Below are 12,859 nucleotides of genomic sequence, written 5' to 3' on the forward strand. Positions count from 1 at the left end.
CACTGTGCCCTCGAAAGATGTAAGCCGAATGCCAATCTCCACTCCACAAGCCAAACCTTTCCTCATCACTGTTTCATCATGTTCCAGTGCAGAGTCTCTTCAGAGGCCCTGTAGTTAGATTTTTACCATGCCAGGGATTTTATGCGCTGTCATATGGAGAGGTATGAACATTAAGAAGGAACAGTGGCTAAGCACTAGTTCAGAAGACCAGAGATAAACTGCCTGCTGAATTGGTCCCACTCACTTCCCCACCAACAAAAAATGGAGATACAGTAAGTAGAGCCTGATCTCAACATATGTTGAGGAGATACATTAATTAAAGATTGTGAATGAGTCTGAAAGGGGCCCTTTGCTGGACTTGCTCCAGTAATACCATACCCCTCTTGTACTGGAGAGCCCAGAATTGGACACAGCACTCCAGGTGTGGCCTCACTGATGGACACATGCAGCCCTGAACCTCTCTACTCACACTCCAAGCTGACAAAATGTAAGGTGTTTTTACTATATAAATAGTAAATACAAGTAAATAAAATAGCCACAGAAATATTGTCTATCCCTGAGGCCAACGAGCAGAGACAATTTGTATCTCTCAAGATAAACTCTCTTAACTCCGTCCCGGAAAATGATGATTTTATTGCCTGCTGGGAATGGTCTCTCTGCTATGCTATCCTCTAAAGGATGCTAGGCATTGTTTGGGAGAGTCCTCACTGGTATGGTCTTAAATCATGTCAGGGAGTATGCTAACAGATAAACAGTTAAACATGTAGATGACTGCAAGGACAGTGTTTAAGCTTGGGCAGTCACCCTGTTTAGTTTATTTACTAGTGTAACTGTAAGCTTCCAGTCCAGAACACCTGTAGCCAGGTTAGCAGGGGCTGTGGCCGAGGCAGTATTCTCTGGCTCCCACCATATGAAACATTTTTCTTTCAAGAGTATTTGACTGGGCACAGCACCACGTGAATCCAACTGCACGGCTTCTGGGCTGGTTCTGCATTACATGTGGCTTGTTTGGAGGGCAAAGAGACAGGGACCTGCCTGTATTCCTCTACGCGAGCATGCTTGAATGTATTAAGTATTGTATGTATATTATGTATATCAACTGCTTTAAATCAACTTCAGAAACATCATTTTTGAAGACTATACACCTACTTTTGTTATACGTATTTCAGGTAAGAAATGAAATGGATTCAGCTCAGACTCAGCAACATTCACAGAAATGAGTGACACCCTCCACTACGCCTGCTCTGAGTTGGTAAAATAACATTATTGGTAAGTTAAACACATTTAGGTATCTCATAAATGCTTTCATAAGAACACATATTTATTATAGGAACACCGTCTGTCAGCAGCTTCCTTATAAAGCCCTATTTTCAGGGATTTATAGAGCTGACATATGTATCGTGGGGGGAGAAGCCTACATTTGCATGGCAATGACCTTATAGGTCTTTACCTCTATTTTCTACGATTCTTTAAATAAGCTGTGTTGTTCACTTGGAGAAGCAGCAAGATGTAAGACAAGCTGATTTTCTTTGTGAAGAGTTCCCAAGTGTAAAAAAAAATCTACTGTTCTCCTTTAATTTGTATGCATATAAACTAGACTGAAATTTTGTGCAGCAATAAGACAATGTTTAGATGCTTGTGTAATTTTAAAGAAGCTTTAGCTATTTTTAAATGTTCTTTGGCAAAAGATTATTTCACAGTGTGGTCTAATCGTATTTAATATTTTGAAAAAGGAAATATAGAAGAATAGCTAAATCTGATCTGGGCTAGAAATGCCTTCTTTTGTCCAATGATGACCCCTTCCTGCAAAGCACACTTGCAGCGCTTCAAGAAATATCAGTGCCCCACCAAAAGTTAGCCAGGTAAGTCAAACAACTGAGTAACATGAAAGAGCACTTCTCACTGTTTGAGCTGCTTATGAATGACTTCTAGCAATAAAATAAAAAGGCTGAATATCACTAGAGAATCAGTGGCATGAGGATCAACACGATGAATGAATGTTGATGTGAAAAGTAAAAAGGTAAGAGCAGAGGAACAAAACTCTAAAGAGATGGTCATCTGGTCAGGCAGGTCAAGATGAATAAATCTGCTAGAATATTGCAAAATCCCTTAAACATTTTAGAAGACTGTAATATTTAAATGCAAAAATAGCAAGTAAAAGAGGAGTAATTTGCTTTACTTTGAAATATCTCAACGTTTGCAATCACAAAATATGAATTTTTTGTTCTGCAATATGACATTGTTAGTAATCAAAACTGTATATATATCACCTACAGTCAACAGAATCATAGAATCATTATGGTTGGAAGAGACCTCAAAGACCATCAAGTCCAACCGTATACCTGATGCCATCATGCCCGCTAAACCCACTAAACCATGTGTTGAAGTGCCACATCTAAACGTTTTTTGAACACCTCCAGGGATGGTGACTCCACCATCTCCCTGCAAAGCCTGTTCCAATGCCTAATGGCTCTTACAGTGAAGAAGTTCTTCCTAATATCCTACCTAAGTCATTGCCTTTATTGTGCTATTTACCAAAATACAGATTCTAAGCAAGTGAAATACAAATCTCTTGCTGTCCATGCCCATAAAGTATGTTTAGACATATTATATGCATCTGTTGCAAAAGAATAAAATATCAAAAATGCAAAATGCAAAACAGTTTCAGCCAACTTAATACTACTTTTTCCAGCATGAACACTAAAAGGATAGAGCAACATGCAGATAGCTATATAAAATACGAAAGTTCCTCTGTAGTGGGGAAAATTGCTTTCACACTTTATGTTATTTTAAAAAAAATGCTTGCTTTGGCTTACCCTGAAACTGAATCCCAGGCCTCAATTAAGCTGGAATCTAATGAAACAGAAATGCAGCTCAAAGGAATGCATCAAAATCTCCTCTAAGCCAGATTTGAGGAATGACAGCCAGGCTACTACTTTTCAAGCTACCAAAGATTTTCAAACAGGCTACAGAAGTGTTGCACTTGGTTGAGAGGTTGGGAAGTTATGAAGCACACAGCTGTATTAGTGCCTCTCTGCTGAATGATTAATGGAGCAGTGGCCTTTGGAAAAGGAGGCAGAGTAATAAGAGTGTCAGCAAAATATATCATGCAGGCAAAAACCATTGCCTGTGAGAATCTTCAAAGGAGCTCTTCCCACAATAGCATTAACCTGGCTGAATGCTTCAGCTATGGAAATAGAATGTAACCAATACACCTAGCATATATCATGGTAGTATATTTCTAATGCAATATATACAATGTATTACATCTATGCATATAAACATATTTAGGCATTAGATAAATATATAATGCATATGCTTTGCAAAGAAACTTTTTGTTAAGCATATTGAAAAAAAGCCCGTAATATTTCTTCATCTACAGTTACTTTACTTTTTCCAAGACACTGCAATAGCTTTACCCTATAATCATTGCCTATTGTTATAGTTGAAGGTGAAGTTCTGAATTTGATAGCAAAAAGAAATATAGTTTCTGATTTCCTAGTGTGCAATTAAAGAATTCAAGGTATTATAAAATTACTCAGCAGGTCACTCTTCCAGTAAATCTCATTTATTCATATCTCATTTTCTAATAAAGCAAAATACGTCTTACCTCTGACCCCTATAAAAATTTCACATAGTGGACATGAAAAAAGGAAATCTGACTCATTTTTTCATTCAGTAAGAAAAAGCTTCTTTCACTCAAACACCAGCAATATACAAGATCAGAATAATATACATTAATATAAATTATTCTTTCTTCCGTCTATTTTCCTCCTGGCATTTCTTATCAGAAATCTGACTTGAGAGTAAATAAGCAAGTTTTTTTTCACATCAATGATTAGTAATGAATAAACAGAGCAAGTACTAAAGCTGGCTTTGCACCTACTGAATGCTGCAAGTGTCTGTACTCATTTGATATGCATCTAGCAAAGCTTGGATGTTCCCAGAAGGCCACTCCATGAACACTGAGAGAGCAGCGTCTGCTAGTGGTGCCTGTAAGTCACAAAGAAGACAGAAAATATTTATATAAGTGAGAGCAATTGGAAAGAATGAACCTTATTTAAACTACATTCCATGCTATTTTAAAATAACACACAAACAATTTCATGCAATGATCATCATAGAGAATAGTACAAGATTCTCAAACACATTTCAGTGTTCACTTGGTAGGTTTTTAGTAGTGTTTTCTTAATTAAAAAGATTTTTATGTTTTGCTGCATTTTCATCCCTCTCACTGATAGGTCCTGTCAAATTGATTTCTTCTCAGCTTTTTCTTCCTGGCTGTAATACATATATGTCTGTGTATACACATATATACACCACAGATCCATGCATACATGTAAGCTATAAGAGACAGAGTATATGCACATGTATATACTATATGTATGTATATGCATATTTAAGTATGTGGGGTTTATATAGATATACTCACATGTATGCACATATACATATGTATGCAAGTCTAGTAATGATTACATGTAGAACACATTGCAAAAGATTTCTCCCCTTTTTTATCATCATATAATTTCAAAGTAATACTGTACCTGTGGCATTGAGAGGACATCGATTGAATGCCATGTCCCCAGCCGGGGTCCTTTTCCACACCATTGACATCAAATAGTCTTCAGGACATATTTCATAAGGTGCTGCCATTTAGAAATGAGAATTTAAATAGAAACATTAACGTAAAACAGGTATTTTATATCAGAAAATTAAATCTTCAATCTTGTCCTAATTTTTCCTGAGATGTATATGTTAACATCATTTGGTTTAATTTTAAGAATGAAGTACAAAAATGCAAAACCTGTAGTTTTTGTATAATATCTGTCTTAGTGATGATATTTATTTCATACAATCTGTGCCTTTATTCTCTTCAGCAAACAAACACTCTTTAGGTTTTAGCTGCAATGTTAATAGGTTTGAATCTTTTCTTGTTGCTCTATTTTGATCAATAACATCAAGCATCTAACAGAAGATGATGATACTTAAAATGTTATAAGCTATTATGCTTATCTTACAAATTTTAAAAGATTTTTCTAAAACTTGAACTGTATGTGAAAGAATCAGTTCTGAAACCACACTTGAAACATTAAATGTGCCAAAGGTATCGAATGAGAGCTGTAAATGCTGAAGACCAAAAAGCAGGTTATTTCTTCAAAATGTGTTTCAGCACAAGTTGGTAACTAAGCCAGGCTAGTCAATAATGTGGGATTGAGAGGCTACAAAACAAAATGGCCTTTCATTGGTTATTGCAATAGCATTTATAGGAAAAAAATATTTTCACAATTTCATAGTAACAGAACTGCACAGTGAAAAAAAAGCTTCTGCAAATGCTTCGTGTTTTATTTTCATGTGGTCATGACTTACAGATTCCTTTTGTTCTTTGTATTTTTTACTGTAGAGTCCCAGTTCATGATTTTTGAGTAAATTAGATTAACACAGCAAACATCTGGCTGGAGTCATCTCACAACTTAAAGCACTGAAAAATGCTAGTTACTGAAATCTAAATCATTCCAAGTTCAGAAAAATCACGAATTGTTTAAAAGTATTATTATATGTATTTCATGAAAATTGTAACCCCACTGCATTACAGCAAAGCAGTTATGAAACAAGAAAAAGGAAAAGAGAAAGGAAATTCTATCACTATAGCAAATGGGGTGATACGGCAGAAAGCAATTCAATGATTCACCCATGGTTGCATGGGCAATCTCTAGCAGAGGCAGGAACAGACTACAGATTTTGCCCATCCCATTACCCAACCCACAAAACTGTCCATCTTCCCTGGTTTGTACTTCTGCTGATGGAAGAGTGAGGTAAGGGAACTGAGCAGACTTTTGCACAAAGCTGTACCCTCTCTTTGTGGAGGGCAAAGAATACCTTGCAGATGACTCAGTAATACTAATATGAATCACAGTTGGGCAGAAAAATTGCTTGCTAAATTTGCCTCATCAGCAGCATTCCTGAATAGTAAATCAAGACAGTTGGTGCTGCTAAAAAAGCAAGAGATCCACTAGTGGCAAAACCCAAAGAAAGCTGGTTATATTCATAATCTAGCATACTAACCCTGCTTCAGACATGCCCAAAGAGTGACTGCATCGGGCCAGTGTTACAATGGGAAAAGCCAGATTTTGATAAATATAAGCCATCTGGTGACATAAGCAAATGCAATTACCATCCTATTATGACCTTATAAACAAAAGAAACATTCTGATTTGGGGAGTGTAAATTCATATAATAAGGAGGTAATATTAGAAATTACATAAATTTGCTAAAGCTTAGCGCTCTTTGAGAAGTATATTTGTCATGCAGCTGTGGCCATTTCAAACATGTTCTGCTCAATAATCAACACTTTAGGTGTAGATTCTCAGAACTAAAACTCTTACTTCCCTCTGAGGACTGAATGTTAAATGTGTTGTTTTTCTGAAAAAAAATATGTACATGCATATATATGCATACTTATATACACACCATATTTTCTCTTTTATGTTAGCAAGTCACAGGTAATATCAGAGATTTCCCACCTACTTGGAAGGGTACTACTTGTGTGCTTTTGCATCGCACTTTTCAGAACTCCAGATTACGTTTTAACTTTAGCCTAGTGCACCTGTGTCTTGTGTTCAGAGTAAAAGGCAATCCCAAGACACAGAGTTATCAGGAAAGAGGTCAGGAGCAAGTCAGAGCTTGGAAGAGGTATCACTTAGCCCAGGCAAAGAAGTTCTCCTTGTCCCTGGCTGACTCTGTGCCTTTCAACGCACTGTACAAATACCTTGGATCAAGGAATGCTGCGCATAAAAAACAAACTAGTTCTTCCCAAAGTTAAAGTATACATGACAGAGCTTACTAATCAGGCATCCACCCACATTAAAGCATCTGTGAGGCTCCAACCCATGTTGCCCATGGAGACATTACAGTCACGCTGGAGTGGTATTATATCTGAGTTAAAAAGCCTCGCTGGCCCTGCTGGCTCTGCACAGGACCAGTTCAAGTATTTCTGTAACAATGGCACAATTAATTCATAACACACCCACAGATAAATGTGAGTTAGCTGCACAAAATCATAGATAATTGCTAAAATTTAGAAGCAGACAGCAAATACTGAGGTAAATTTGCTAAAACTGGCAAATAAAAAGCAGATCTCTCTTTCACTGACGATGTGATTCAGCAGTATCTTCCCACACAGAGCATGTACTCAAATTTCCCACGCTATACCCCTGAAATGATAGGCCTGAATTCATCCCACCTAAGAACAAACACTCAACAAAGTCAGTGGTCTAGAAGCACAGTCTTCCCCTGACTTTACTGGTGAGAGGACAAGCACCTCCAAGAGGCAATCAACCCAGCAGGGATCTGAGGAAGCTCCGTACAACACACAGACAAAGCAAGAGACATGCATGACCTCACAGAGTTTACAGTCTACCTAGGCAGCTAACAAATATGGGAAAGGGTAATGAAAGAGTGAAGCAAGTCAGCCAACAGCACACACTAGCTCACAGACAAAGCTAGAACTGCAGTTCCTCTCTTGAATCCTAATTCAATGCTACAGGCAAAATTATCTTAAACAAAGGCCATAGAAAAAAGCTCTTGAATGTCCTGTAGAACAGTGTTGTAATTAGAGACAAAACCAAACCCAAATTAATTTTATTATTTAGCTGTTGACAATTATTTGAATCTTCCCTCTTCTCATATTCTATCCTATGTAGCTAGTATTGCCTCTGAAGAAACCTTCTACCTTCAGTAGAAATCATTAGCTAGTCTTCGGCAGCAGTTGTGCACTGTTATCGTTTTGTTAACAAACAAGGTAGTCTATCATTGTTTTCGGTAATATTTTGGTCAAAACAACTCCTATGTCATGTTTTTTACCACTGACAATAGGCTTATGAGAAAAATATTGAAGATCTGTTTTGGCTAAAATCTGGGTAAAGCATAAATACTGGAACATGTACACAGTTATTAAAGAATTAATTATTATGGAATTAAGTATTTCTGAAAAACAATACTATACTATTGGAACCTAATATATTCTTAAAACTGTCACAAGGACACAGTCCTATTTTTATAAAAATTAATTTACAGAAGTCTTCTCTCCTGAATAATACTGTACTTTGTTCTCAGTTCTCACATCTCTCCGTTTTTACTGACACATTTGATGGGACTTAGCATATTTCTCTTACACATTTCTCTAAAAGTTGCTGATCAGCTTGCCATGTAATTTTTTATCAGTCATTAATTTCCGTTGTTACCTAGCTGTCTCCCTTATTCCTACGGGACAGAACTATTGTTCATTCATCCTGTGTAAATCCTCCGCAGTGATTCCTGCAAGACTAGCTGCTTAGCAAATCTAGAGGTTTTTTTCCTTTTTCTGATTTATTTCCAGTTTTCTGAAGTTATCCTTCACAAAAGGATACTTTGAGTGCAGAGTACTAAATCCTTAACGCCTACCAGGATTGAAATCTAACTTTAGACATTTGGGATACAACAAAGGAACAATGACTGAAGCCAAAATATTTCAGATCTTTGTTCTTCGTTCCCAGAATATTAGACAACGGAAGGAAACAACCACAGTTCTAAAATTTGTAATTGTGAATAGAAATAAAGCACAAAGAAAGATACTCAACATTTGTCCAGAAACCAAGCTGTTTGAGAAACCAACTTTCAGGTAATAGTTCTGAGCCTGCCCTTCTTAGTGCTGCTTATATTCAGCTCCTAGGAGTGTCTGATGTAATTCAGTCCCTGCCTGAACCATTTGAAGAGAATCACTGATCGACTATGAAGAAAATCTTGTATAATGTTCAGATAATGCAGAACTTAAACTACAAAAAGTCCAGTCAAGATTTTCAGTCAGTCAAGTAAACAGTTCTGTTTGCAAAGTATCTTATTAACAGTGGTCAGCATAATAGAAAAAGGTTTTATTCTCTTTTTGCTTCCGCAGTTTAAAAAGTCGGTCATAATTTAACTTTCTGTAAGTCTATAGACCTCTGGGTGATACAAACAGGTGTAGCTTCATCCATTTTACAAACATGTTATGCAGACCTACACAGCTGAGGATCTGGTCTTACGCTAATGGCAAAGCAATACTAATATAAGAAAAAAAATTAACATTTTAGTCTCTCATGTTTCTCAATGACTTACACAGAAAAAGAAACCATTGAGACAAAAATATATTTTCTGAACTATTTTAGGGCTATGGAAGAAAAACATACAAATAATGAAATTTGCTTATATTTTGAATGATCTTCTCTGTACACTGTTTTTCAATTTTTCTTGGTGTTTATAAAATGTAAATCTCTATATCATTTCATAAACTTTGGGTAAATTATCCACTGTCTACATTTAAATCTGAGATGCTTTAGTAAATGTCAGTCTAGAAACAGATAAATTAAATGTGTTTTTCATGTATAATCTTCTGCACGAGTATAGCTTGTTAAAAGGTGCTTTAGGTTATGGTTTTTATAAGCATACTGATTCTAATCTGGAATTAATCAAATAAATAAATAAATTTACCAAATGGTAAATAAAGCTCTGTGTGCATTTGATGTGTAAATACATCTGTAAAGTATTTTATTAACAGCAGGTGGCAACCTTTGAAAATTGGACTGCAGCAGTATGGTTTTACTTTTAAATATACAAATGCAAATTATAAGCAGTTTTATAAGCAGAAGCTGGTTTATCTGAATGTCTGCTTATTGAGAAGACTCACATTAACCTTATCTTAGTGCTGTGCTTTTATAGAGGAAGTCTGCATTAACTATGGAAATTACAATTTGTTTAGGAATCCAATAAAAATACTGTTTTGTACTGCTTTTGAACTAATGAACGTTTTCTTAAAATTAAAGAAGTCATTTGAGAAGTAAGTTAAATGTGGTTAACTTCTCCAGTATAGTATTATAATTTCGTAAGTACAAACAGCCCTCTTGTTATCCTTCAAATGCAGTGAGATTCATTGTTCTGCTGTACTGCAAATACCTTGAAAACTGTTCTTTGATGGTTGTCAAGGGATAAACATACTGCCTATGAAAATGTAGGGCTTGGTAACATAAAATTCACATCTGATACATTTCTTATTTCCTGACCTAAAGCATCCCTGCTCTTTAAGTCCTTTCTCTGACTATCAGTGAACATAGCCATCGAAATGTCCAGAAGTCAAAGAGACTGCTAGATTGATTTTTGCTGCTTCCTGGCTTGCAGTTCAGAACACATAATTTCCCAAGTGAATGGCTAAGACATCCTATCCTACTTACACTTTATTTTGTTATCTTACACCTATCCAACAATGCATTCTTTTACTTTAGGACAATATGTCTTTGCAGATAAATATGATCAGATTCACCAGCTGTTCTTGTTTATTCATCACTTTTGAAGAAGCTCAAAAGTACACTTTTATTAACTTTCAGTGGGAAAGACTTAAATCTGTTGGGAGGGCAAAGTAAAAAGTGATGCAAAGAAATGTATTTAAGCATTATATTAAAACAGGAAAGACAGCCTTTTTCCTTTTAAATTACTTTCCTTTTTATAAAATGATGCTCATGCATTCATTCATTTTATACAGTACAGTAAAGTTTACTTTTTCCCTTATCTTTACTGCACTGGAATTTACCCCAAATGTATTACAAAGACGTCTCTTGTACACTGGACAAAAGGAATTCCATGATTTACAAAGCCAGACCTGATATTCTGAGAAACGGTGCATTCAGAGATAATTTCTGCAGGAAACCATCGCTGCTCCAAATTATATAGGCAATGAAATATCTTTCTGATAACTTTCTTACTATGGTATTGTCATTTATTTTAAACAAGATGCATTGCTCATATATCCAAAAGGACTAGTTTACATCCAGCTACATAAACACAACTCTACTGAGAAAAACAGAAGTGACTTGTCTAAAGCAAGGCCAGATATGACTCTTTACGGCTATTGGTCTACAGACATGAATCTTGTCTCTCCTGAAGATCACTATTAAAGTAAGCCATACTGTAGTGTAGATAACAACAGTGATCATATTTGCATCTCACCAGGACACCTCTGTTCACTGCACCGTCTAACTTCCTCTCCAGTTCCTTCACACTGTTGCCCAGTCACAGCAGCACCTTGACAGATCCGTATCCGCCTCTCCCAGCCACCGTCACAGGATTTGGAACAGCCACTCCAGTGGCCCCACTGGTTCCACTGGCCATTTGCTGTTTGGAAAAATATAACTACAGTGGTGACATAATGACATTCACAAAGGAGGATATATAGGTTACTTTTTACTTGGGTAAGAGAAGAAAGCCCCCCAAATATAACTAACAGTGACAAAAGTGGTAGATGTAGGCAGACAGAAGATGAGGAAGGCTCTACTTGGCTCCTAAATATGACATTGTTGTCTAAATGACTTGCATCTCAAGACAAAATAAAAAGAATTGGTGCACATTAACTTTCACTTAGACTGCAAACTAGATGTTGTCCCTCTTGTAATCTTTTTATATACTTGTATAGTGCTGTTGTATGGTAATGATACACATTTACAATGTGCATAAGTACCCTTTAAAAAACTAAATAAAAACATTTTTGCATGTGGTATCTTAGGAGCTTGATTTTTACATGTTCTGACAGTGCAAATGAGGCTTAAAAGTAGGTAGAAACGTAATTTACCCACCCTGGAACGCTGCTTTTATACTGCCAGAGGATCACGAGGTAGTCTCAGTGTAAAAGGGAATCAGTTCATACACGTTCACTTTCTAGGTTCACGAAACACTTCATCAAGTTTCTTAGGCCTCAAACATATCTTTCTAAAACTGTTGAATGTCCTTGAAATGGCGATAAAACCAAAAAGCTGATATGCAGCCCATCATGCCGTCTTCCCGGACATATTCTTGAGCCTTTTATCTCATAAAACCAAAAAGAGTGAGGCCCCAGGCTCGCCTCTGAAGGCGGCTCCTCTGCCCCTTTGCAGCCCCCTGGGGCCTGTGGGTGGTCCGGGGGCCTGCTGGCATACCCCCAGTTGCCGGCTCAGAGCTACTGCCAAGACCGGAGACCGGCCCTCGCGTCTCTCCTGAGCAGGAGAGGCAGAGCCGCAGCTCCCCGCGCCCGTCGGTACTCACCGGTGCACTCGGGGTTATGGCACTCCCGGCTCTCGGCCCAGGGCCCTCTGCACTCGGAGCCGCCGTGGGCCGCCGCCGTGCACTGCCGGCTCCGCTGCTGGGTGCCGTTGGAACAGGTCACCGAGCACTGGCTCCACGAGCTCCACTCCTGCCACTGTCCGTCGACTGCCGCGGCATCACAAAAGAGATGGACACAGCAGAGTTACCACCTAAGCTGGGCAGGGCCTCGCGGCTTCCTTCTAGGTTGGGGGGTTTCAACTCAGACCCGAATGCAGCCCCTCGGGCTGGGCCTAGCCTGAAGTCGCTTGATTTCTTACAGCAATCAAATACAGACACCGCCACTACGAGCTACTTTAAAATAATTTAAAACTGTTTTCTTTTTTCTTCAAGTAAAGAACGTTTCACCTCCTCTAATTGCACACTGTTACAATAAAGGATAAATTATGATTTCGCTCACATACAGTACAGTTTGAAAGGCCTTATTAAAAACAAGACCTTATTAAAGAGACTGGTCTTGTATTTTTAGGTAAAAGTGGAGGCCAATCTTGTATCATGTAAACCCTGAGCACTTCAAAGTGATTTATTACAGCTGCGACAATTGCTCAGATGGGTCAGCTTATAAGATTACTGGTCCCAACTGTGAAATTCGGTCTCTCTAGTTGAACAGGAAAACAGGAGTTACCACTTTGCCTCACATAGTTTCTGTTCTCTGTACTTATAATGCTGAATATACTTTTATCATTCATCCTCCCAGTAAGCTAAATTATCCCAGTTCTTCAAC

The 12,859-nt window shown here is 37.6% G+C and overlaps 1 protein-coding gene across 1 annotated transcript in view; it reads right to left on the bottom strand.

Annotated features, from left to right (window-relative positions):
* The window catches only part of LOC104168682 (brain-specific angiogenesis inhibitor 3), a gene marked incomplete at its 3' end in the record, with an annotated part of 94,470 nt that overhangs the window by 64,268 nt on the left and 17,343 nt on the right, over positions 1–12,859 (bottom strand). The window contains exons 5-8 of the mRNA XM_009709347.1: positions 12,079–12,243; positions 11,011–11,175; positions 4,545–4,646; positions 3,887–3,993 (exon numbers count right to left, since the gene is read on the bottom strand). Coding sequence (XP_009707649.1) covers positions 3,887–3,993; positions 4,545–4,646; positions 11,011–11,175; positions 12,079–12,243 — 539 coding nt within the window. The remainder of the gene's footprint in view (positions 1–3,886; positions 3,994–4,544; positions 4,647–11,010; positions 11,176–12,078; positions 12,244–12,859) is intronic.

This window comes from Cariama cristata, unplaced genomic scaffold (genome assembly GCF_000690535.1).
Source record: "Cariama cristata isolate BGI_N322 unplaced genomic scaffold, ASM69053v1 scaffold5111, whole genome shotgun sequence".
NCBI classification, from domain to species: Eukaryota; Metazoa; Chordata; class Aves; order Cariamiformes; family Cariamidae; genus Cariama; species Cariama cristata.